This window comes from Gambusia affinis, linkage group LG01, assembly GCF_019740435.1.
Source record: "Gambusia affinis linkage group LG01, SWU_Gaff_1.0, whole genome shotgun sequence".
Classification (NCBI taxonomy): Eukaryota; Metazoa; Chordata; class Actinopteri; order Cyprinodontiformes; family Poeciliidae; genus Gambusia; species Gambusia affinis.
This window is the reverse complement of record NC_057868.1, coordinates 40,968,487-40,992,271: the sequence shown is the minus strand read 5'-3', so window position 1 is coordinate 40,992,271 and position 23,785 is coordinate 40,968,487. Positions and strand designations below refer to the sequence as shown.

General features: G+C 41.7%; 1 protein-coding gene across 3 annotated transcripts; it reads right to left on the bottom strand.

Annotated features, from left to right (window-relative positions):
• Nucleotides 1-1,720: 1,720 nt before the first annotated feature.
• On the bottom strand, nt 1,721-17,707 carry LOC122836170 (tyrosine-protein phosphatase non-receptor type 7-like). 3 transcript variants are annotated; one of them, XM_044126099.1, is made up of 12 exons: nt 17,496-17,707; nt 17,267-17,358; nt 11,913-12,075; nt 10,968-11,148; nt 10,020-10,104; nt 9,869-9,948; nt 6,044-6,181; nt 5,807-5,965; nt 4,853-5,031; nt 3,203-3,316; nt 2,227-2,311; nt 1,721-2,079 (listed from the first exon to the last, which is right to left on the bottom strand). In XM_044126099.1, exons 3-12 carry the CDS (start codon nt 12,005-12,007, stop codon nt 1,987-1,989), a joined length of 1,209 nt encoding a protein of 402 aa, XP_043982034.1. In that variant the 5' UTR covers nt 12,008-12,075; nt 17,267-17,358; nt 17,496-17,707; the 3' UTR covers nt 1,721-1,986. The 3 variants fall into 3 exon arrangements, with proteins under 3 accessions (XP_043982034.1, XP_043981890.1, XP_043981974.1); XM_044125955.1 differs by lacking the exon at nt 17,267-17,358; XM_044126039.1 differs by lacking the exons at nt 17,267-17,358; nt 17,496-17,707 and adding an exon at nt 13,931-14,144.
• Between the last annotated feature and the right edge of the window lie 6,078 nt (nt 17,708-23,785).

Sequence of the window (23,785 nt, the reverse complement as noted above, 5' to 3'; positions counted from 1 at the left end):
AATAAAACACAAAGAAAATCAATTGTGTCAAAACTTACAATAAAATAAAATTTTTACACTCAAACATAATGTCCTTACTTATTAAATCAATTCATGCAATTCTAATGTGCTGATTATTCATAATAAAATTCATTATTTTGCCTTTTTGTGATTTCAAATAAAGGGGTAAATAAAACTTCGGCAGTATTTCCGGTTTGGGTGGGGTTGGTAGAGGAGACAGAGGAGAGCAGAGCAAAGACGAGGCAGAAACAGAAAATATATAACGAGTTCTAAAACACTGACCTCTGTTGGTTCACTGCATGGATTCTAACGATAATCTAATGTTTTCTATTTATAGTCTGGTTACATCTTAACTCAGAAGTTGTAGGAACAATGAGTTCCCATTGTTCCCCATTAGAACATCATTAAATAGCATGTTTCGCATTTTAAAATAGTGAGGTAGGGTTTGGACTTCTTCAGTTTGTTGTGTTGTGTCATAAATCATCCATCCATTGTCTGTTCCTGCCACGTTGCCACAGAGACGTGAAGGATAATTTAGAGCAGCGGTGTCAAACTCATTTTTGTTTTGGGGCAAATCAAGATCATGAATGCTCTTAAAGGGCCGGCTGTGCCAGAATGGATAAAACCGATAACATATTAATGAATTCTTAAAATTAAATAATATTGAACATGTTTTCAGTCCCTCCAGGAGAACGAGATTGTTTTTGTGATTTTTTGAAAACGGTTTGTGGTGCTAATTTAAAAATATTTACGTTATTTGTGTTTATGTATGACGGTATAAATATTGGACTATATCTGACATCAATTAAGGTTGAGGCAGCTGTTAGCATCACTTGAACCCAAATGTTTTTGACCATTTTGTGGAAAAATCTGCAGTAAACTCACAGATATGCATTAGTACAAAAAAGTGCAGGGATTTGTTGATTTTTGTGTGAATTTCTACAATAATTTGCAAGAAACTGGAGGGACTGATTGATGAAATCTGACAGAAAATAAACAAAAACTGTTTTGATTTAAATGATTAAATAACATTTAAACAGTATTATCTTGATGGTTGGCGCCAAAGGGCCACATAAAAAGGCTATGGGGGCCGGATTTGGCCCGCGGGCCTCGAGTTTGACATGTGATTTAGAGAGATCAACTGAGCAGTCATATTTCTGGACAGTGGGAGGAAACTGGAGTAACAAAAAACAGACAAATATATTATTGACAGGTATATAACAGTAATATAACAGGTAATACTGCAGTAAGCAGTTCCTGGTGGTTTCTGATTAAACTGTGATAACTGCAATCTGCCAGCAGCTTCACGTTTAGGAATCATGTCAGATGGAAGATGTTTTGCTGACATCTACTGTTCATTAGTGGTACTGCACTACTCCCGCATTCAGGAGTCTCAGACTTTCTGCTTATCCAACAACGAAATGCTGTTTTTGTTCAGAAACATCAAGAAGCACAAATATTTTAATTTAAAACAAACCTAAATTTATACCTTTCTGATAAAAAAAACACAGAGTACTGAAGCAAATAACCAGAAAATAATCTGAAGAAAGTTTTCAGACTTTGTTTCATTAAAGCTTCCAGTTCAGTTCAAAAGTTCCTATTTTTTAAACTAACTTTATGAACCGTGGAGATTTAGTTGCTGACTGAACAGAACCTGCTGGTCGGGTTCAGCTCTGCTCTTCTCTGAGAAACAAACACAAACATGTAAACAATAAATTGATTTCATTTTAATAACCAAATTTTTTATTTCTCTTTTCAGTCCTCGATGAACATTTTGGTTCTTTGGGTTCTCCAAAGAGAAACAGAGCCAAAACAGAAGATCCAGTTCTGGTTCTGCTGTGCTGCCCTGATGGACCCGGTTTCCAGTCAGTCCTGTCTGATGTTCATGAGGCGTCCCTTCGGTTCTCCTGGTTCTCCCGGTTCTCCTCTGCTGCTTTCCTCAGATTTCTTTGAGGGCATTGCTGGTTCTGTGGGTTCTGGTTTTTCTCAGTTCTGCAGTCGAAGGTTCTGCAGCCGTACGCTGGCCTGGTCCTCAGGAGTCTGCTGGTTCTGTGACTCTGTGTTGGTCTGGTTCTGGTCCTGATGGGGAGAAATCACGGTTAGACTGGCAGTTCTTCCACTGAGAGGCAGAAAGTCGTTTCTCTTGACTTCGTAAAACTTGGCAGTAGGCGGGTCTGACTGACTCCTCTAAAGAAGGTTCTGGCTCGGCTGTGGGAGGTTCTGTACCTGGTTCTGCTGCAGCTGGCGGCTGTACTGGGCCAGTGTGGAGTACAGGAACTGGTACTGCTCGGTGGTCTGGATCATCCCACCCCTGCACAGGACAGAAGAGGAGAAGCGTCACATTTAGACGAAGGTTCTGGTGTTTAACGTTGGGACAAGAACCGTTTTCTAACTTTATGCAAAAGAACTTCAGTGTCCAGGACGGTCCATCTAGCACCAGAACCGGCCCCTGATAAGGAGAGCCTGTCAGAGTAAAGAAGCCACCAGCGCAGAGCTTAACTGACACTGGCTGCAGGAGGTATGTGTAGATCTGCAAAGTGTGGAGAAGATTTCTGATCAAGTAGGAAAGGAAAGAATCTGAAAACTAGCTGCCCTAAAATATTAATAATAAACATTGGTTCTACTAATGACAATCACCCAGATAAAATAGCCCAGTAAATAATAATTATAGTCATAATACATTTTATTTATAGCTACCTTTCTTGACACTCAAAGACACCACACAAAATATATTAAATCAATTAAAAGATAATAACAGTAAATAATAAAATCAATTGAATAAAAAATCAGAAAGTATCAAATAAAAAATCAGTTTTAAACAAATTTATATTCAGCTGTTATTTGAAATTAGAAAATTTAACTCAGAGGAAGGTAAGTGGTAAGTGCTCTCATGGTTAGCAAGCATGCTAACCTGCTAAATGAAAAATTAGCTGCACTGTTAGCGCTCCTGATTTTCCCCTGATATTGAGAGGCTACAGGTTTGCGAATTGCTTTTGGACCTTTGATGATCTGAACCCCACTGAGAACTTGTGGTCAGTTCTCCATCAGCAGGTGGAGAAACAGAGAACGGGACGCCGTCAGTCAGCCAGACGGGTCAGAGAACCACAGCATGAAGCGAGGAAACATTCACTCTTTGCAGGCTTTTGAACAACGTTCTTCAGCAGCGACGGGTACGAACGAAATGACCTTCAGACGACCTCACCTGTCGAGTCGGAGCTGGCAGACCGTCTCCAGAATGTCCACCTGTCCGGTTTCTCTGAGCTGCTGGCAGCAGATGCTGCTGGCTATGAAGCAACCCGTCCGCCCGATGCCTGCGCTGAGGACACAACACCAGAGCTTAGAGTTTCACTGCAAGATCATTATTGAGATACACGGAGCTTTCAGGAAAAAGGCTGGAGCCAAAATGTTCTCTCCTGTCTGCAGAACTTCAGCTGACACATCGGGTCAGACTGGCTCACAGAGTTTAAGATCCAGTTTGGAACTGGTTCATCCCTCGTTTCCAGGATTCCTCTCATGTCTGAATGAGTGGGAACGAGCTGAAACTGATTTTACCACTTGTCATGTGGTAATTTTCCCTATAAATACCAGGTTGTGAGGCCCCACTGCTCCTCATGGGACCGAGGGCCCCACAGAGGAACAGATGGTTCTGGGTCAGGCATGGAGTGGTGAGGTGCAGGGTAAGGTGTCAGGCTGGAGAAGGAAGTGAATGGAAAGTAAATGTAAAATCTCTGTGAATTCAGGAAAACATTTTATTGTTGTGTTTTTGTAAATTGCCCATTTTGGACCAGCTCTGGTGTTTTTACCTCTGAAGACCGAAACGCCTGATGGGAGCCGGTTCTTACTCATGTCTTGATGGAAGAAGATGCCAGTGGGTTGTTGAATTCTTCGTTAAATGATGGTGTTCGCTGGAGGAGCCAGACCTGTGGTCAGAAACTACCCAGAGGAAGCCGCAGCTCCCTTGGCCACCCCCAGGGGGCGCCACTGCTGCAGCCAGGTCTCACTGTGGTAGAGCTACTTTTTCAGAGTTAGCCTTTGAAGTTGGGTGTGAATGAAGTTTCGGGTTAGATTGGGCAGAGAGGCCACCTTTCTGGGCCGTTTTCACACCGCAGCAGTTTATCTGCCTCCAGTCTGCGGTCGGCTGCTCAGGAAAAGCCGCTTCGCTCTGACAGGAAGCAGGTTGGACACATTCACCGCTCTCATCTGAGACATTTCAGCCTGGTCCTGCTGCTCAGCTGAAATCACAGTTTATCTGTCATAATGTTCACTTTTAACAGTTTTTTTCTGCTGGCTAAAGAGGAAACAGGTTTGCTCCATCAGGACTGTTGTGTTGTTGTTTCTGAGGAACCTCAGATTGGTTTTTAGTTTTGGTCTGAGCTGTTAGCAGTAGATCATGGTGTTTAGATGATGGGATAAATATTTGCTGTGAATAATGCTGGTGTTTATGATGCTGTTTTATAAAGGAAGAGATTAATTTGGTTCATGATGCTCCCATTTAAAGCCGTTCTTCTTAAACCTGCTGCTGCAGAGTCCAGTTTTCTGCTGTCTCCATGCTCAGGCTGTTCCACCTTCCTCTCCTCCTGTAGCCTGGAAAGACTAAAACTAACCACCTGACCAGTAAAACTAAAGTTTAAGAATCGAAGCAGACCTGGAAGGAAACCAATGTACAGTGAGGTAGAAAGGTCTGTCTGGTTGGGATCAGTCTCTCCAGCACCGGTTGTTAATGTCTCTTCTGCAAATTAACCGTTTATTCTTCAACATATTAAAAAGTGCCTTAAATTACTGGAGAACAGAAGCTAAAATGAGTTTGTGTTGCACTGAGCTGGAGGTTAAAGCAGTTTTTTAAAACACCAACCTGCAGTGGACAATGATTGGTCCGTTACCAGGAACGGTGTCTGCGATCGGCTCGAGCGACTTCCTGTAGGTCTCCACCTCCTCCACCAGCTTCAGCAGAGAAGCAATGCATTCTGGGATGTGGTGGTCGGGCCAGGAGCTGAACCAGTAGTGTCTGACCGGTCGGCACTCAGAGTTCAGCTGGAACACAGTTCAAGGTGGGAGGAGTTGGAGTTTCGTTAAAGATGATTCAGAAAACGAAGGTGACGATGACAGAGACTATGAAGCTTCTTCAGAACCTTCCCACAAACAAACAGAACAAACATGGAGCTTCTGGACCATCAACAACCTCTGAAAGCTGCCAGGAGGAAACGCAGAATCCATCTGTTTATTCACTAAAAGGTTTTAGTGACAGAAACTGAAGTCGATCCAAAACGGAGGATCAGGAACTGAAACATGAAATCAGAAACCTGAAGATGGGAAAACAGCGACATCTAGAGGCTCCTGAAGGTAGTAACCAATTTTAAATTGATCCTTAAAACTTTTTATTATTTGGCTTTTAATTGAGGCCTGATAACTTTTATGTTGTGATATTTTACTTTGATTACTCTTATTCTTTTGTATTATTATTTTTCTCTTTCTCTTTTCATTAAAACTATAAAAGCAACAGACCCTGATGGGTCGATGCAGCTGGAGTTTGGACCAACCCGGGTTCTGATCAGCTCAGGCATTAAAAATCCTCCATTTACAAACACAAACTGAACTTTCCTCACTGTCTGGAGTTTAAACTTTTCTTCTTTTAGCTACAATCACCAATTTCTTTTCCAATTTGCTGAATGTTAGAAAACTGAGTGATAATATTTTTCAGAGTTCAGAAGTTTACATACAGTTTCAGGGACAAAAGTCTTTTAAAGTGAATGATGGATATGTACAGAACAGAAATAGTATTTAATATTTAGTTGTGTGTTGGACTCACCTGGATCTGCAGATCAGTGATGATGAAGCCGTTTTTCTCCCGGCTGTCTTTAACTCTCAGCTGGAATCTGCCGAAGCGACTCGTCCGTCCTTCGTCCTGCCGGTCCTCGTCCTCCTCCTCCACCTTCGTCCCGTCCCTCGGCCAGTACGGCTCGCATTTCTGAGCAGACACACGTCAGACGCTGAACGCCGCCGACCGTCTGGTGATGATTCCACAGAGAGAAACAAACCACCGCACCTCGTTGCTCTCCTTCAGCTTGGTCACCATGACGATGATGCTGCTCCGCTCCTGCCACACCATGTCCCAGAAGTCTCCCACAGTGTGCAGCATCGGCCCCTGGGTGGCGATGAAGGCCCTGGGAGCCCCTCTGTAGCCCTGCAGGAGGTCCAGACCATCAGAGCCCAAAGACTCAAATGCAGAACAACACGGTTCCTTTTTTTAGCAGTTATAAAGTAAAACAGTAAAAGTACTTGGTAGATTGTTCAGGTATCTGTGCTTCACTTCAGCATTTATCTTTCTGACAAAGTTTTACTCTCTACACAAGAAATTTCTACACGTTTTACTGGTTACATTTTCACAGATGACTCGTTACGTCCATGAAGAAAAATCCAGCGTTCACACCAGAAGAGTTTTCCAGGGTCTGTAATTCAGCGTTCAGCTGGATGCAATCAGAGCTTTTCAGGAACCTGCTGCTTTTTACCAGCTGGTCATTTTTCTGAAGAGAAGAGAATCCGTTGGGATGATTCCAGCAGTGGATCAGTGGTGTGAGATAAACTACCTCACAACTTATTCACTAAGTTTCCAAAAATCGAAATGGAAAAACGTTTTTTTTCCAAACTGAGGAGGTTTTTTCAAATTTTCAGTTACAAAGAATTTTACTAATTTAATACCAGCTTAGAGTTGAACTTTGTGACAGTAACCTCTGTATGCTTTGACCACTTCCTGTTTGGAAACGTCAGAAATGTTTTCATTTGTTTTACTGGTTAAAATGTTTTTATTTGTTTTACTGGTTAAAATGTTTTTATTTGTTTTACTGGTTAAAATGTTGAACTGCTCGTTGTGTTGATGGAAACACGAACAACGAATCCAGTCCAGGAAAGAACAATTCACCTTTAAACGTTTAAACCAGGAACAGCCTGAAATGGGAATGTCGGCTGATATCAATATCAATATTAATATTAATATCAATATTAATATCAATATTAATATCCCTGTTAGGTCAACAGATGAAGCAGCTGTCAACGTGTTTCCTTCTCCTCGTTCCAATCAGCTCGTTTTCCAGCAGAAACATGAAAACTTGATCACCTCACCGAGTATAAAAACTGTTTCACCAAACTGAGGAACTTGTTTTGAGTTTCTGAAATGATTTCTCAAAATGGCCGTAAAACTTTCTGATGGAAACACGGTTACTGCAAGCTCCCCAGGTTCTACAGCCCAGATCATCACTCCTCCACCGCCGTGCCTTAAACGTTCAGGAAGTCTTTTCCTCCGTTTCTTCTTACTGCTGCTGATGTTTTCTCATCTACACTGAATCAGAGATGGATTTTATATCATTTGTTTAAACATTTAGAAGTTAAAAACTGATCAAATGGTTTAATGCAATGTTTTGAATGTTGACTCTGTTGCATGACTTTGTGTTTTTGTGGTTGTTGTGATGTAAAGCACTTTGAAATGCCTTGCTGCTGAAATGTGTGACAGATAAATTTTGATTGATTGACTGATAAAATTCTGCATTTCTTCTGACAGACTTTAGTTTTTCACACAGTAACTTTTATTTGTCTTCATTTCATCTGCTGTTTTCTGGTTATTGCATCAACCAACCCGCAGCTTCTGAAACCCTAACCCACTTCCTTGACGTGGGCTGGTTTTAATCATTAAACAGGAAGTTAATGATTAAGACACTTTTGCTCCTGAAAATCAACCATCAGGCGTTCAACCGGCAACTCACGAGTCACCGGCCAGGCGTATCAGAGCAGCTGAGCCAAAAGACGGAGCTGCAGGTGCCAGCTTCATGAAAACTGTTAGTACACACACTCTACACACACTCCTGATGCGGCGGAGAGAGGGATGCGTGGGCAGAGAGGGGGTGAGTCAGGGACAAGTCACTTCCTCCCTCACTTCCTGTGGTTTTCCTGGTTGTCAGATTTCCATGTTGACAAACTGACAGTTTGCACCTCAACTTCTTTTTTATCTAGCCATTAGAAACACACACACACACACACACACACACGCACACACACACACACACACACACACACACACACACACACACACACACACACACATGTTTGTCTAGAAAACAGATGAACCAGAAGACGCCCACGCTGAGTGACGGAGCTGTCACACTCTCAACCAGCTTCTCTTCTCTTTAATAAAACCCAGAGGGCAACACGTTGCTCTGTTGCTGAACCTAATTAAACAGCTGTGACACTTTAATAATCAGGCAACTTGACAACAGCAGACGTGTTCATTTTAACTTGAGCAGAAGATGCACAACTTGAACCTTTTTGCCCTGGAAATAACAGTTTCTTTGTCTTCCAGCCTCTTTTTGCACGTTGCCTTCGTTCTGATTCATTTGGTTCTCCGTCTGTAACTGGGGGTCGGTGCTGAGGCGGGGGACGTCCTGGACATCACAGGACTCACACAGACACACACGCACACGCACACACACACACACACACACACACACACACACACACACACACACACACACTCCGTCAACCTGAGGCCACGTTCAGTCAGCAGGCGAACGATGCTCATATAAACATCCAATCTTTCCACTTCCTCTGGGTTTTCAACGCTCATGTCACATTTCATCAACTTTCCTTTTTATATCTTTACTGATTCTCAAGAAAGTAACATTTACATGACCTTTGACCTCTACATCACAAAACTAACTTCAATATTTGAAATAAGGTGGACCACTAAATTATATCCTACTGACTTTTCCATCATTAACCTGAAACATGCGTCATAAATCTGCAGCAGAAGAAGAATCTGGACGTAAACAATTTCTGATCATGATAATAATGAAGCAATGAAAGTCAGTGAACGCATCACGGACTCAGATTCCTGGTCCGACTCCACGTCCAAACAGAACCGGGTCAGACGCTGCAGTCAATGCTCCAGGAAAAGCTGTTAGCTTTTTATCAGCTTCCTTCATCTGCTGACCACGCTGTCGCTCCCAACAACGTTAAAATCCATCCAGACACGGCGGCCATCTTTACCTACATCCATCCAGACACGGCGGCCATCTTTACTGCCATGACGATCCTTTCAGCTGGATTTGCTCTCGGCATGATGCAGAATAGTTCATCTTTGTTTCACTGTTTGTCACAAAATGCACCTCAGCATGTCTTCAGATTTCATGGAGAATCATTAATATTTGGCTGCTCAGTGGTGCAGTTGGTAGCACCGTTGCTTTGCAGCAAGAAGGTCCTGGGTTCGATTCCCAGTGCACCTTCCCAACCCCAGTACGGACCAGGGTGTTAGAAAATGGATGATTAAGATCTACTGTAACTGGTCATCAGTTACAGTTTTTAAATCACGCAGAAGCTTTATAAACTCCTGGAAATTGGAAACTTGCATGCAGATGATTGTTTAGTCTGAGCCACAGTTTGATTTCTCCGTATATTTTGGACCTTTATCTGCTGAAAAACCCAGTGATGACACATTTTTGAGTTTTCATTTCTAATGTTCATCTTCATGATGGAATGAAGTAGAGTTGATGGCTTGTTTTATTAATAATAAATTTTGCTGTAAAACTTTTCAGTTTTGGATTAAATGGAAAATCTCACCAGTACTGATTCCACAGATAGTTAACATTTAAAATTAACAGAAAAAATGACTATTTATTTTCCACTTTGACCAAAGTGAAACCCTAATCGGTGTTTTCATTCTTAGAAATGTTTTTCACTGCGGTAAAAACGTTCCTGTTCACGTCTCACCTGTTTCAGATCACAGATCAGATTTAATCTGCATTTTTTCTTATTAAAGTGTAAATCAGATACTTTCTGACAGCAGGACGTTTCAAACTGACTCCAAGCAAAGCAAAGCTCTCACCCTGACATAGTTGCCGTTGATGTAGCGATCTGGACCCGGTTCTTCCTCCAGGTTCTTCAGAATCACCCGAGTCTCTGGGTCTGAGAAGCAAACCGCAGTGCTGAGTCGGAGGAGAAGATAAGATCAGCAGAGCTGCTGCTGAGGCGCTTACTGGGCAGGATGGTTTTGTATCTGTCTTTCATCATGTGTCCCGGAGCGTCCAGTTCGGCCGCGCTCACAAAGTTCGGAGGAATTTTCTGCAGAGGAGAGCAGAGCATGTTGGACGTTAACATTTACTCACATTCTTCCTGCTGGGCAGCTGCATTCAACCAGCAGGCAGCACTGAACAGAACTTCAGTTTGATTTTATTACTTTGGGTTTGGTTTTGTATCATTTTGAGTCATGTTGGGTTTTAGTGGATTCTGGTATTTATAACCAGTTTTTATATGAGCCACAGGTACAAAACACTGGAATTAAATGTCTTAATTACCTCCACCTTGTGTAGATCAGTTCTCCAGAGCATTAATTATTCTATTCAGGTGCAGCAGAGACACATCTAAAAGCTGCAGGACTGCGGCCCTCGAGGCCTGGAGTTTGAGACCCCTGATCTACAGGGACATCAGCGTTGAAGTGACTCAGTTTCACCAGCAGGTGAATTCAGCGGTTCTCTGGACCCAGCTTTTATTTTGATAGTCCACTTCTGCTGATCAGCAAGTAAATTTACAGATAATTAGCTAAATATGTAGCTAGCTTAGCGCTAACTAAATATTTTTTCTAGATCCCTGCTAAATATTTAATTTGGAGCATAATGTTTGATTGATGACTAAATATTTAGCCTCAACCAACTTAATGAGTTTACTCTTATTTATTATTATTATTTATTAAATGCTGGAAAGCTTTTCATCACCAAGAGATCAATACTTTGACAGATTAAACCAAAACTTTTTTTATAATTTTTCTTAAAGATTTTTGAAATAAGATTTATGAAATGTTTTATTTTTACCTTTTAAAATAAAAAGGGACAATTTTCATTGTGTTAAATCTGTGGTTCTATGCTAATAACATTTTAAAGCGGCTTTGCTTCAGTCTTTGAAGGACAACTCTTTCAGAGGAACCTTACCTGGTACTCTGTGTTCAGAGCGCTGGTGTCTGCTGCAGCTTCCTGTAACTGCGCATGTGCAAGCGATCGGGACGAGGTGTGCAGCAGCTGAAGCCACACCTCTTTGGGCGTGGTCACAGAACAAACTGACTCCGCCCCCAGATTGCTCACATCCAATAGCAGCGACAGGTTGGAACCCCGCCTTTTGAAAATAAAATAATTGTTTTGAAAAGATTTTAAAAATAAACAAAATTTATATGAATCTTTTACATTCTGCGGATGTTTAGATGGGAGAAATGTTTTTTAGAAACTGCTTCATTCATGCAAAAGATTTCTTTAGATGCAACTTTCTACTAGTTGAAATTGTTTTTGAAACGCAGCAGAAAATCTTAGAAATAAACTGGAAGTTAGAGGATTAAATGTGACTCTTTCCCTTCTGGACGAAACCTAATTTTCTTGACTCAAGAGTTTAACTATGAAAGAGCAGCAACAAAGTCAATGTGTTTGAAAACTCAACTGATTTCTAATCAAGTGAATTTCACCAGTAAACTTAATATAAAGTGAACACAAGTCAATTCCAGTTCAGTTCTAATTAAGTAAATTCTGAATAATTCAAATTAATTTCCAGTTTAATCAAGTAAACATAAATCTCTACTTAATGTCACGTATAGTTTTAAATTCACACTTGACTTCTAATAACTCAGTTTCAATCAAATCCAATTTAATTCTGTACAGAAAATCTCTAATTTATCTCTATTTATCCCTTTTCTGTATGGTTTTTATTATTTAAGCTCCACATCTGCGATCTGCTCCCATTCAGGTTCAGTTGAGTTCCAACGATGGAACCAAAGTGATTAGAGAGTGTAAATATATTTGGTGTGCATTGGGTTGTGCATTAATTGTCCAGCTGAGGAAACCAAATGATTCTCATTGATTCTGTAGTCCCGGTTCCGGGAGGATGCTCACCGTTCCTGGAGGCGGACTGAGGCTTTCCGAGGGGGCGTGGTAAGTGGCGGGGGCGTCACTGGCTCCTCGGCAGGAACGGAGCTGAATGAGCTCATTATGAGTGTTTTCTGTTGAAGACGATTTATTTTCTGAGCTGCACTCAGCTCCTCACCTCAACACCATGCTGCAGAAGCACAAACACAGCATCACTGCATTCCAATCAAAAACCACATATCAACAAAATAAGCAACATTTTCAATTGAAAAACCCTTTTTGCAGCTAAATTATGGAATAAACAGGAATAAACTCAACAATATATTTATTGCTTTTAATCTGTTACTTATAGACGTTTTGGTCAGACTTTCAGCTTTACGGTGTTTCTCTGATCATTCATGGAGCTTCTTTGCAAATGTAGAGTGTGGAAGCTCACATTAGCATTAGCTGCTACATGTTTAGCATTGAGGTGCTATTTTAGGCTAACATAGCTTCACTGACATGCTAACTCCTTTTAGCAATCAGATCATTTAGAAGCAGAAGTTAACCCTCAGTGAGCCGACAGAAGAAGCTTCATCGCTGCTGTTAGCGGATGGAACTAGTGCAACAGATTTATGGACATACCAGAAACATGTGAACACAAAGGTTCCGTCTGGAGCATTTACATTAAAATGTTTATTGCATTAGAATCTATGGAATGTGTTAATAAATTAATGCTCTAAAGTCAGTTCAAAATAAAATTTCCTGTGTCCATTTCTTTCAACACTCTACTTTTAGCTCGAGACATAAGACATTTCTATCTGAGCCACTTTTTAGATGGTTTTTATTATTACATTTTGTTTTCAGTACTTTGTGTAGTTTACTTCTCAGTCTGGTTTTATCTGATATATTTCAGTCAGTATAAGAGGCCGAAACAAGTTGCAGTAAAACAAACTTGTTTTTAGCTGTGGCCTTTTATCACATTTATGTGGAATTTAATTTGATTTTACAATAAATAACTGTAATGGTGTTTTATTTTACAGAAAGAAAATATTGCATTTTTATCCTGTAATGCTGTAAATAATTATTTGAGCATAATTTATTTGCAGTGTGTTTCTAGTACAGCTGGAAGAGCTGGGTCTGTGTTACACCTCATCACATCCACATCACACTGTCTCTTTGCATCGAACAGCTTTTCACAATCAGTGTGTAAAGTTGGCATTAGTGCCACAGAATAAAAAACATTTCAAATATGAAAATTTAAAGTGCAGGTTAGCAGAACGCAGCAGAACGCAGCAGAACGCAGCAAAAAGCAGCAAAAAGCAGCAAAACGCAGCAAAAAGCAGCAGAACGCGGCAAAACGCAGCAGGACGCAGCAAAACGCAGCAAAAAGCAGCAGAACGCAGCAGAATGCAGCAAAATGCAGCAAAATGCAGCAAAATGCAGCAAAAAGCAGCAAAAAGCAGCAAAAAGCAGCAAAAAGCAACATAAAGCAGCAAAAAGCAGCAAAAAGCAACAAAACGCAGCAGAACGCAGCAAAAGGCAAAAAGCAGCAAAGCAGCAAAAGGCAAAGCAGCAAAACGCAGCAGTAAACCTGTTACAGCAAAACAGCAAAAAGCAGCAGAACGCAGCAGAATGCAGCAAAATGCAGCAAAATGCAGCATTCATGTTTCAGCTTATTTAAGTATTTCTACAAAGTTTCTCATTTATATTCAGAATACAAATATAACGTTAGACTCCCTGTGCCTTAATACGATCATTATTAACATTAACAGAATAGAGATTTGACTAGGACACCAAGCAGAACAGCAACATTTACATGTTCAGTTTGTTAGTTTGACATTAAGCAGTTTTTAAAAAAATGTCCACCAGGTTCTGACTGTCCATGTTGGCTGGGTTCTGCTGGGCAACACCAGATCTTAGGAATGGATTCAAGTATTATTCATATTATTCATCTGTAGCTGAATACCTGAACAAGTGAATGCAAATCAAAAGTTTTCCCTCTCCGAACCCCACACATGTTGAGCTTTTAGCTGTTTTGCTACGTTAATCCTGACCACACTCACCATTCTGATCTCCGCAGATCTTCTTTTCTTGCTTCTCAGGTTCACTTTAAATTAACTTTAAACGTCTGACGTGTTTTTGTCATGAATGAACTTCCTGACGAGACGAGGCTCATAATCCAGAGTCGTCTGACAGAAACCGAATCGGCTCAAAGTCGATGTCTGATAAACTGCTGTGATGAGGAGGCGTCTCTCTCTATGATGAAGCAGAAACTGCTGGAACAGACCTCTGTGTGTGTGTGTGTGTGTGTGTGTGTGTGTGTGTGTGTGTGTGTGTTATATATCTGTGTTTCCACATCACTACAGACCTGAAACATTTCAGTTTGTCTCTGTCGGAAGAGCGTTTCCTCAGAGCAGGAAGTCAGCACGCCCACGCTTACTCAACGCGCAGAACACAAACACCACAGACGACACGGCTAAACATCGAGTCCAAACGGATTCTGGATCCTAAAGGCCAACAACTGAACATCTGACAAAAATAAAATAATGAAGGGTCACCAATATTCTCTGCCGGGGGGCACAAACTTCCTCTGAGTTGTTCAGTTTTGAGCTGATTTTTAGATTCTCTTTAAAAACATGCTGAAGGTTGTTAATAGGCTGAATTTCTTCAGTTTCAGTTTGAAGGATTTGGCGAGCAGACAGTTTTCAAACGTCATCAGGCTGCTTTGACTCTTGAAGCCCACATCACTACACTCCTACCTCTGTGCATTTGCTGTGGTAGGCCAGGATGAGCCAGACGTGACGTGATTTTTACTCTGTGGTGGTGGAGGTTGAGGGGAGTTTGACCTCATTTCTGACCTTCTGACTGTGACTCATTTTCGCTTCTTCACAGAGTTCAGCATTTTGGGTTAGCGTGGCCACCGCTTGCTTCATTGCTAGCTTCTCAGTTCAATAATAACAGGAAAATCCCAAGAACTCTGCAACTGAGGCCCTTAAAGCTGCAGTATGTGGCTCCTATAAAATATTTGTTTACATATTTGTTGATCTCGCCCAAAACGTTTGCTGGAAATAGGCACCAGCACCACTTCCAACACCACCAAGGGTGTTAGAAAATGGATGGATGGATATCCATCTATTTTCTTCCTCTTATCCCGGTCGGGTCGTGGGGTCAGCAGCTTCAGTAGGGAGGCCCAGTCTTCCCTCTCCAGTCTCTTCTTCCAGATCCTCCAGGAATCCCAAGGCGTTCCCAGGCCAGCAGAGAGACATCGTCCCTCCAGAGTGTCCTGGGTTTCCCCTCCTCTGGTGGGACATGAACTCCTCACCAGGGAGGCGTCCAGGAGGCATCCTGACCAGATGCACCTCAACTGGCCCCTCTCGATGTGAAGGAGCAGCAGCTCTACTCTGAGTCCCTCCTGGATGACTGAGCTTCTCTCTCTAAGGGAGAGTCCAGACACCCTACGGAGAAAACCCATTTTGGCCGCTTGTATCCGTGATCTCGTTCTTTCGGTCATGACCCAAAGCTCATGACCATAGATGAGGGTGGGAACGTAGATCGACCGGTAAATCGAGAGCTTTGCTTTTTGGCTCAGCTCTCTCTTCACCACGACGGACCGGTACAGCGCCCGCTTGACGGCAGACGCTGCACCAATCCGCCTGTCGATCTCCCGCTCCCTTCTTCCCTCATTCGTGAACAAGATCCCGAGATACTTGAACTCCTCCACTTGGGGCAGGACACCCCCCCTGACCCGGAGAAGGCACTCTACCCTTTTCCGGCTCAAGACCATGGCCTCGGATTTGGAGGCACTGATCGCCATCCCAGCCGCTTCACACTGCTGCGAACCGCCAGCAGAGCTGCAGATCACGACCTGATGAAGCCAAAAGAACCACATCATCCGCAAAAAGATTTGATCCTAAGGCCACCAAAACGGATCCCCTCAACACCTTGGCTGGTCCAGAGATTCTGTCCATAAAAGTAATGAACAGAATCGGTGACAAAGGGCAGCCCTGGCGGAGTCCAACTCTCACCGGAAACGAGCCCGACTTACTGCCGGCAATGTGGACCAGACTCTGACACCGGTCCTACAGGGACCTGACAGCCCGTATCAAGGAGCCCGGTACCCCATACTCCCGGAGAACCCCCCACAGGGCTCCCCGAGGGACACGGTCGAACGCCTTCTCCAAGTCCACAAAACACATGTAGACTGGTTGGGCGAACTCCCAGAACCCTCCAGGACCTGCTGAGGGTGTAGAGCTGGTCCAGTGTTCCAGAACCAGAACCAGAACCACACTGCTCTTCCTGAATCCGAGGTTCAACAATCCGACGGACCCTCCTCTCCAGAATCCCCGAATAGACCTTGCCAGGGAGGCTGAAGAGTGTGACCCCCCTGTAATTGGAGCACACCCTCCGGTCCCCCTTTCTGAACAGGGGGACCACCACCCCAGTCTGCCAATCCAGGGGAACTGGTTGTTTTGTTAATTTCTTCAGACAGTAATAGTCGCTCAGAGAGGAGGAGGCAGAAATGGATTTTTTCACAGATTATTTGTCTCATAATCTGTCACAACATGGTGACAATTTTAACAAATATGTCAAACAATGTTTTTTTTAATGAAAGTTGCAAACTGCAGCTTTAAAGCATGATTGGTGTTAAAAATCTTGTTGGTAAACTAAAGCAGAATAAAAAGTCAAAAGTCTGTAGGACGTGCCATGAAGAAAAGGTGAAACCCTGCAGGAAACCTTTCAGCTGCTGCGGAGCAAAAGAAGGACAAAGGTCACAGCATGGAGGAGGCAGAGCTTAGTTTGCAGGAACAGTCAAAGTCTCAGTCCTGTGGTGAAACTGCGGAAAAACAGATCACAGAACCAAACAAATAAATGTGGTTTCTTAAACAGCCATGGTTTGATGGGGGTTGGGTTGAAGAGGGGTGTCCTTAAGCAATGCACTGAACCCCAAATTATGAACAGATCAGTGTATGAACATGTAAACAAACAGAAATGTTGTAGGGGGAGGGGCAGAGCTTAACATAGCACGGGTTCATCCTGGATATCCACATGCACACACACACACCTGTACAGGTATCACACACACACACACACACACACACACACACACACGCACACACACACACACACACACACACACACACACACACACACACACACACACACACACACACCTGTACAGGTATATGTAGCATAGGCGGACATTTTTGCCAAACAGGGCCGGAGGTGGTTTAGATGGACTACCCTTTCTCAAGTGCTTAGAGCAAAGGGAGGTGGCTTAAAAAACTGCAAAAAATCAGAAAAATTGAGCTCACCTTAGGTTTCAAATAGGAGCTGCACAGCCTTTTTTTTTTTACATCAACCTGTGTATTTACATGTAGTGGCACAGACAAATGTATTACCTCAAGAGTAAAGCAGTTACAGCGGTTTTCAACTGCCGCTAAATCCTTGCTGCATTTCTTACTACTGCCACTGGGGGAGTTGTAGACTTCATCTATAGGTAAACAGTATTTATAATTATAATTATAATTATGATTATAATATGTGAAAGTTGCTACAAAAGCTTATGTTTTCTGCCGTAAAGCCCGGGGAGATCAGTTAAAGGAGCAGAAACTTGTTGATTGATCTTACCGGTAGCTCCATGTTGTTCTGTTTTTTTCTCATTTAGTCCTCCTGACTGTCTCCTGATCAGCTGCAACGCCAACATGATGAACCTCTCTGAAGGCAGATCTGACCTGCTAAATCACCCACCAGACCAGCAGCTGGACTAACCAACCAACTAGCTAAACTGCAGCCAAACAGACTCGAGCGCCTTGCCTCTTTCCACCGTTCCTGAAGTGAAACGTACTGTGAAACCAGGGGCAAGAAGAAACAAGTGAACTGAGGGAAAGTGATAGTAAAGCTGCAGGAAGAGAGAATATCGAGTGAAGGGAAAAGAGAGGCAGCAGGATTAGACTTGTCTTGTTTTTTCTAGCCGTTATTACCCTGGTTCTGGGTGTTCAGGTGGAGAGACCTGAGGGAGGAGAAAGGGAGCGTGAGTCAGGCAGCGAAGGAGAAGAAGAGAGGGATGCTTCAGGCGTTGATTATTAACACACCGACGGCAGCGTCTCATGAATCATTTATGTCAAAACCAACAGGAACATGTGCGTTAATGTGCCGCGCAGTTTCATCCAGGCAGAGATAATAAGCAGTGACCTGATCCTGCTCCCTGTCATGACAGAGTGAAAAACAAAGAGATAAAATCCAACAGTGAATCAGCCTCACGCCTCCGCTCTGTTTTCCATTTAACAGCCCAAAACTGAAAGTTTGATCCTTTTAACCCCAAACTGACGGCATTAACAGGATAAAAACACTCTCATTACAAGGGTTGACAGCTTGATGCTGTTTTAATTCCTGATCAGAAGCTGATTTATCCCAGGTTGATCTCTAGACAGAAACACAAAAAGAAGGGAAGAACTGTGAATGTCATCAGCACCTCCCTTCACCGCCGCCTGCTTCACTTTAATCTGATTTTAAAGTTGGACAAATTGGTTCAATTTTGTGCAGAAGGGAGGAGACTGAGCCTCAAAAACAGAGGAAATGGATCTTCTGGAGATAAATTAAATTGTGCTGAACGGAGCTGGACCTCAGCTGTTTGGGTCAGTCGGACTCTGGCTGCGGTTTTACAATCCCCTGACCTTCAGCTGGTCTGGTTCTGTTGGACTACAATTTAATTACTTTTTAGCATTTTTAATATTTTATAAAACAAGCTTAAGTAGTTACTTAAATATGGGCCAATTTTTTAGTATGTATCAATACATAGTTCCCACAAGTCTGAACTGGAAGTGATCCACAACATCTTGGTATTCAAGCACAAAGCATAGATGAACCATGACTCCCAGACCAACAGAAAGAAAATATAGTGACAATCTGGACCAACGTGCAAGAGAAATATATATCAACAAAATGGCTGCTGTCGCCATATAAGACATGATAATGGAACATGTCAGACAATGTGACATTCTGAAAATTTGGCGTTGTCCTCCGATCTCCTACTATGACATAGTTTGCTACTTAGTGAATATAAAGTGTTTATACAACATGGAGGAGCCTCACCTGGAGTCCATGGCTGCACACATCAGTGTTTAAATGGATTAATGGAGGACATACAAACTCTTCAGGTGAACAATGAGCTTCTGGTGACTGGCAGAGTAAGCACATGTACAGTAACACACAAGTAGGCTACATGTCTGTCTTAGCTGGTCTAAAACAGTCAACTCCAGTCCTCCAGTCCGTCCTGCAGGTTTTAGATGTTCCACAGATACAAAACACTGGAATGAAACGTCTTCATGACCTCCTCCTGGTGTGGATCAGTTCTCTAGAGCCTTAATGACCTGATTATTCTGTTCAGGTGCAGCAGCAAAGGCACATCTAAAAGTTGCAGGACAGCGGCCCTCCAGGACTGGAGTTTGACACCTGTGATCTAAAAGCTACATTAATCAAGCTAATGTTGCTAATTCGGCAATAAGTAGAACAAGTCACCAATATTTATCTTATTACACAGAGGACTGTACTCAAAAACTGCAATCCAGTAATAGTTTTAATGTACTTATAATGTTAGGACAGAGGCGAGAACTGGTTCTAAGCTTGTGACTTGTTTATTGTTGCCATAGCAACTCCATAGTATCTGCCTACCAAGATGGCTGCCAGTACCAAAGTTCCTAGAACTGTGATGTCATGAGACCTATGTACTGATCATCAGAGTAATCAATAGAATGATTTTTTACTAAAAGAACAAATAAATAACATTTAAATACCAAACACATCATAGTGACTCATACAGCTAATAATCGTCCAAGTCATTCTTTGCAAAAAGTGATTTTTTTCTGTGGGCCCAAAACAGCTTTCAGAAAGAGAAAACTGGGATGATTTTTCCACCCCAAAGTCACTTGTAACAAAAAAATTACTTAGGAAATTATTTTAGGAAGGTTTGACTGTAGAATCATCTGTGAACTGAAGAATATTAACCAGGTGATTGTTGAACTTTGGTGTCAGTCATTTACAGCCTGACACAAAGAAACTTCTGAACGTTTGTCTTATTCTTAATTTCCTTTGGATCAACCCAGACAGCAGACTGGGAAACGTACATTTATAATCCATATTCAATTAAAAACAACAATAAAAACCAGTGAATATCTGCTCCTGCTGACTGGCTGCAAGTCAGCCTCTTTATCTGCAGTTTCTTCTTCTGGAGGAGAAATAAAACTCAGCCTGCCGAGCTCTTCCTTTGATAAGTGAGCCTAATATAAGACAAAATTCAATTTAAATGTTGTATTGGAGTCATTTCTTTCATTGAGTGAATAGATTCGTTTATGCAACAGAGATGAATCTGTTTCACTGAAATAATCAAATAAAATTAGAACTAACACGATGAAAATCAATCAAATAAACAATAGTTATCTCAAATTTAAAACTAAAATTATGCCTGAATATACAGTCTTCATATTTTAATTAGAAATAAACAGATGAAATACAGAAAACTAATTCTGCTTTGGAGGAAACTCCACACATGAAGACACTGAACCGTTTAACGGATATTTGTAGTTTGGAGATCTGCTGCCTGCCATTAGGTTGGCTTCACAGACAAACAGAAACAAATACACTCTCCACATGGGGCAATGTTGCACCCAACTACTTCACTGTGCCACACTTAAAGAGTATCTAAGTCCCAAATCAACTTTTTTGTTTTATTTGGGACTTAGATTTAGACAACCTTGACCTGTCTAAATTGGTCCTTAAGGGTCTTATCATTATGTTTCTGTGCAATATGTGACATTTTAATGCAATTTCTCTAAAATTTTGTAATATTTGACTGTCTCAGTGCTGCCCTCTGTGGGTTGAACACTGGCTACTGCAGTTGAATTTTTTGATGTCTACTTCCCAGCCCTAAGATTGGGTGTAAGACCATTTCGCCTCCTGGCGGTGAGTCAGGAGATGGAATAGCGAGCATCAGCTATAGCTCCCCCTGGAAACGTCATAGCACCCCCAGAAATATTTCATTTGGGGGTGTTATCTAATTAGACATTTTTAAATTGTTGTGGCCTTTTCCGCAAAAGGCAAAAACTTTTCAATAAAAAAAAAAACTATCATATATTGAGTTACAAAAAACAGGATTTGAACTTTGTGGATTATCCAGAAAGCAATGGAGAGGAACAAATAATGCAAATATGGATGGTTTTTTGCAACCAAAAGTTCCATGGATGGAATCAGAGAAGGATGAAATTTTGGAAGCAGATTTCAACCAACAAAGAAATATTAATCGACCAACTGCTGCTCAGAATGCTAACAGTGTTAGCACTGGACAGCTAGCGGATCTAAGCAGAAGTCCTCAAGATGGACCAAGACCACCTCTTCTGCAAAAATACTTGACAGTTGTTTGTAGAGCACCAGAGACGTTTTAATAAAAAAGGCTGGCTCGATCGATACAACGTGAGTAACGATAACGTTTCGCTTGTTGCCATTTTCTAAAAGGAGGACACAGATTCCACCTAGAGCGAGTATTTAACACTCTCGCTTGAATAATTGGAGAGCCATCATGAAAGTGCCGGAGTGAATTCAAGTTAAAACAAACAATAAATCAAAACTCTCCAACAATAGCAGGCGGCTCGTCTTGTTGTGAAAACTTCTGATGGTGAATGAATGACTTCAACCTTCTCACTGTATTTCACTGAAATCGTCTCCATGTATCGATTTATCTGGGGAAACAGAATGTGAATTTATTGTGACGGTTTACATACTAAACTCTAGACATACAGCAAATGTATGTTGATAGTTTGTATATGAATCGCAGAATACCACATTATTCACCATCCACTTGATTATTGACTGTTTATGTCAGTTTTTAGTACAGCTGTGTGTGTGTGTTTGTGTGTGTGTGTGTGTGTGTGTGTGTGTGTGTGTGTGTGTGTGTGTGTGTGTTGTTAACTATAGGGAAAAAACATCCTTCAGTAAAATGCTTAGCCCCCTTTAGAACCTGCATAAAAAATGTCCTTTTTCTCTCCATTGCTTTCCGCCACTGCTGAGCATTGTGAGAGTTGATCGATAACATTTCTCAGCTTTGCTCAGGTGAGACTCATTTGCAATGCAGACAGGAAGTGGAGACGGTTTCCTCTCTCCTCTGGCTGACTGCAGAGCGATAAGAGGGGCTTGTTTGATGCCATAAATCGTCTCCAAGAAAACAGAAAAAATGTCACTATAATTGTGGAAGTTTTGGAAGAACTCGCTAAATATAGCAGAAAAGTTTCTAAGTTAGCAAAGTCTCATTGTCTGTTGGTTGTGCCCACTTTAGTGAAGCATTTCATCATTTATCAGAGGGTGGGGTTGGTCACACTGAAGCTGTCAAACATTCATAAAAGGTGTTTATGCAGCTGGAACAGAATTGGGCCTGAAACACATCCCTGAGGAACTCCGCATGATGCCACAGTCAAAACCTCTGAGATCATCAAAATTAAAGAGCCGTGCTGACGTCTGAGGTGCCAACAGAACCAGAACTCTAGATGAACATCCCAGGTTCTGCAGCTGTCATGATGCCACCGGATCGATGGAGCTGAAGGAAACTTTCCAGAAACCAAACTGAGGCTCATCAACAATCCAGTGATACGATCACAAGTCCATCAGTACACACAAGAACTTTCAGAATATTTGGATGAAGTCTGGAAGAGCGATGCTCGGTCTGACCCACTGGGTCCAATAAAACATTTAGTACCGTTCTCTGAACCAGGTACAAGCTAAATATTTAAAAATCTCTTTTTAAGAACTGCTTCTCCTTACAGTGTCATTTGCAGTAAAAGTAAACTGTGATTGACATAAATAACTTGATAATTTAAAAGAAAATCATTCCAGTTCCTAAAGATTTACTCAGTCATTCAGCAAATCAACTTTATATTCTTGGCTTCATCTGAATAAATCTAGGATTTTCTTTTTCATGAATTGGGAATAATATTAAAATAAAAAAACCTTTATACTCTAAAAGATGCACATCTATAATCAACATGTTGAAAATATAAATCTTTGCTGAATTTTTACTGTTCAAGAATTCAAAGCAAACCTTCAGATGATAAAGTTTCAATGACCTTTCCCTCGTTCTCTTCCTCCTCCTCTTCCTCCTCTTCGTCTCCTTTTTTCCTTTTGATTCTCAACTCCGTATCCGTCTTCCTCCTTTTTCTCATCTGTTGCTTTCTGTTGTTCTGTTTTTATGTCTACCTTCTCCGCCACTTCCTTTCCTGCACCCACCCACTCGCTCATTACCACACACACACACACACACACACACGCATGCACACGCACACACACACACACACACACACACACACACACACACACACACACACATGCACACACACACACAGTGCGTTCCCCCATCCAAGGTTATGGGTCCCCTTCAGACTGCACGCCACAGGCTTCTGCATTGTTTTTCTGTTTTTCTGTTTGTGAATCCCACAGCAGCTTCTCTCAGTGAACTGATGATCCACAGCTTCTTTCCTCTCCAGCTGTTACATGAACAGAGGGTCCAAAGTACATTAACTGGATCTGTTGTCTTTATCAGGGCTGAAAAGGAAATTGACAGAGAAGTGCAGGTTCTGCAGTTTACCATGAAGTCCTTCCTCACATTTACGTCCAGTCATAAATAATCTTACATCAGACGATTTATCTTTACGTTCCTTTAAGCTTCTTAGCATCTACAGTCCTAAAAACGTTCAGAGTAATAATTAGGAATCAAACAATCTTTGAATTTAACAAAAGGTTAAATGACAGGAAATAATTAGAATCAGGAAGAAATAAAACACAATAAAACAAAAACCAATTTAAATGTATAATAAATATTATAATCTGAAAGACTATAATACAGCTATAAACAGCTCTGCTGTCTCAATATAGAGAAT

Bases quoted from the DNA above. Each gene is read 5' to 3' on its own strand.
- LOC122836170 (XM_044126099.1), bottom strand. From the start codon at position 12,007: ATGAGCTCATTCAGCTCCGTTCCTGCCGAGGAGCCAGTGACGCCCCCG. The intron at 9,949-10,019 runs GTAAGCGCCTCA...TTTGCTTCTCAG, and splicing joins ATACAAAACCATCCTGCCCA to ACCCAGAGACTCGGGTGATT. The intron at 3,317-4,852 runs GTTGGTGTTTTA...TTGTGTCCTCAG, and splicing joins CCAATCATTGTCCACTGCAG to CGCAGGCATCGGGCGGACGG.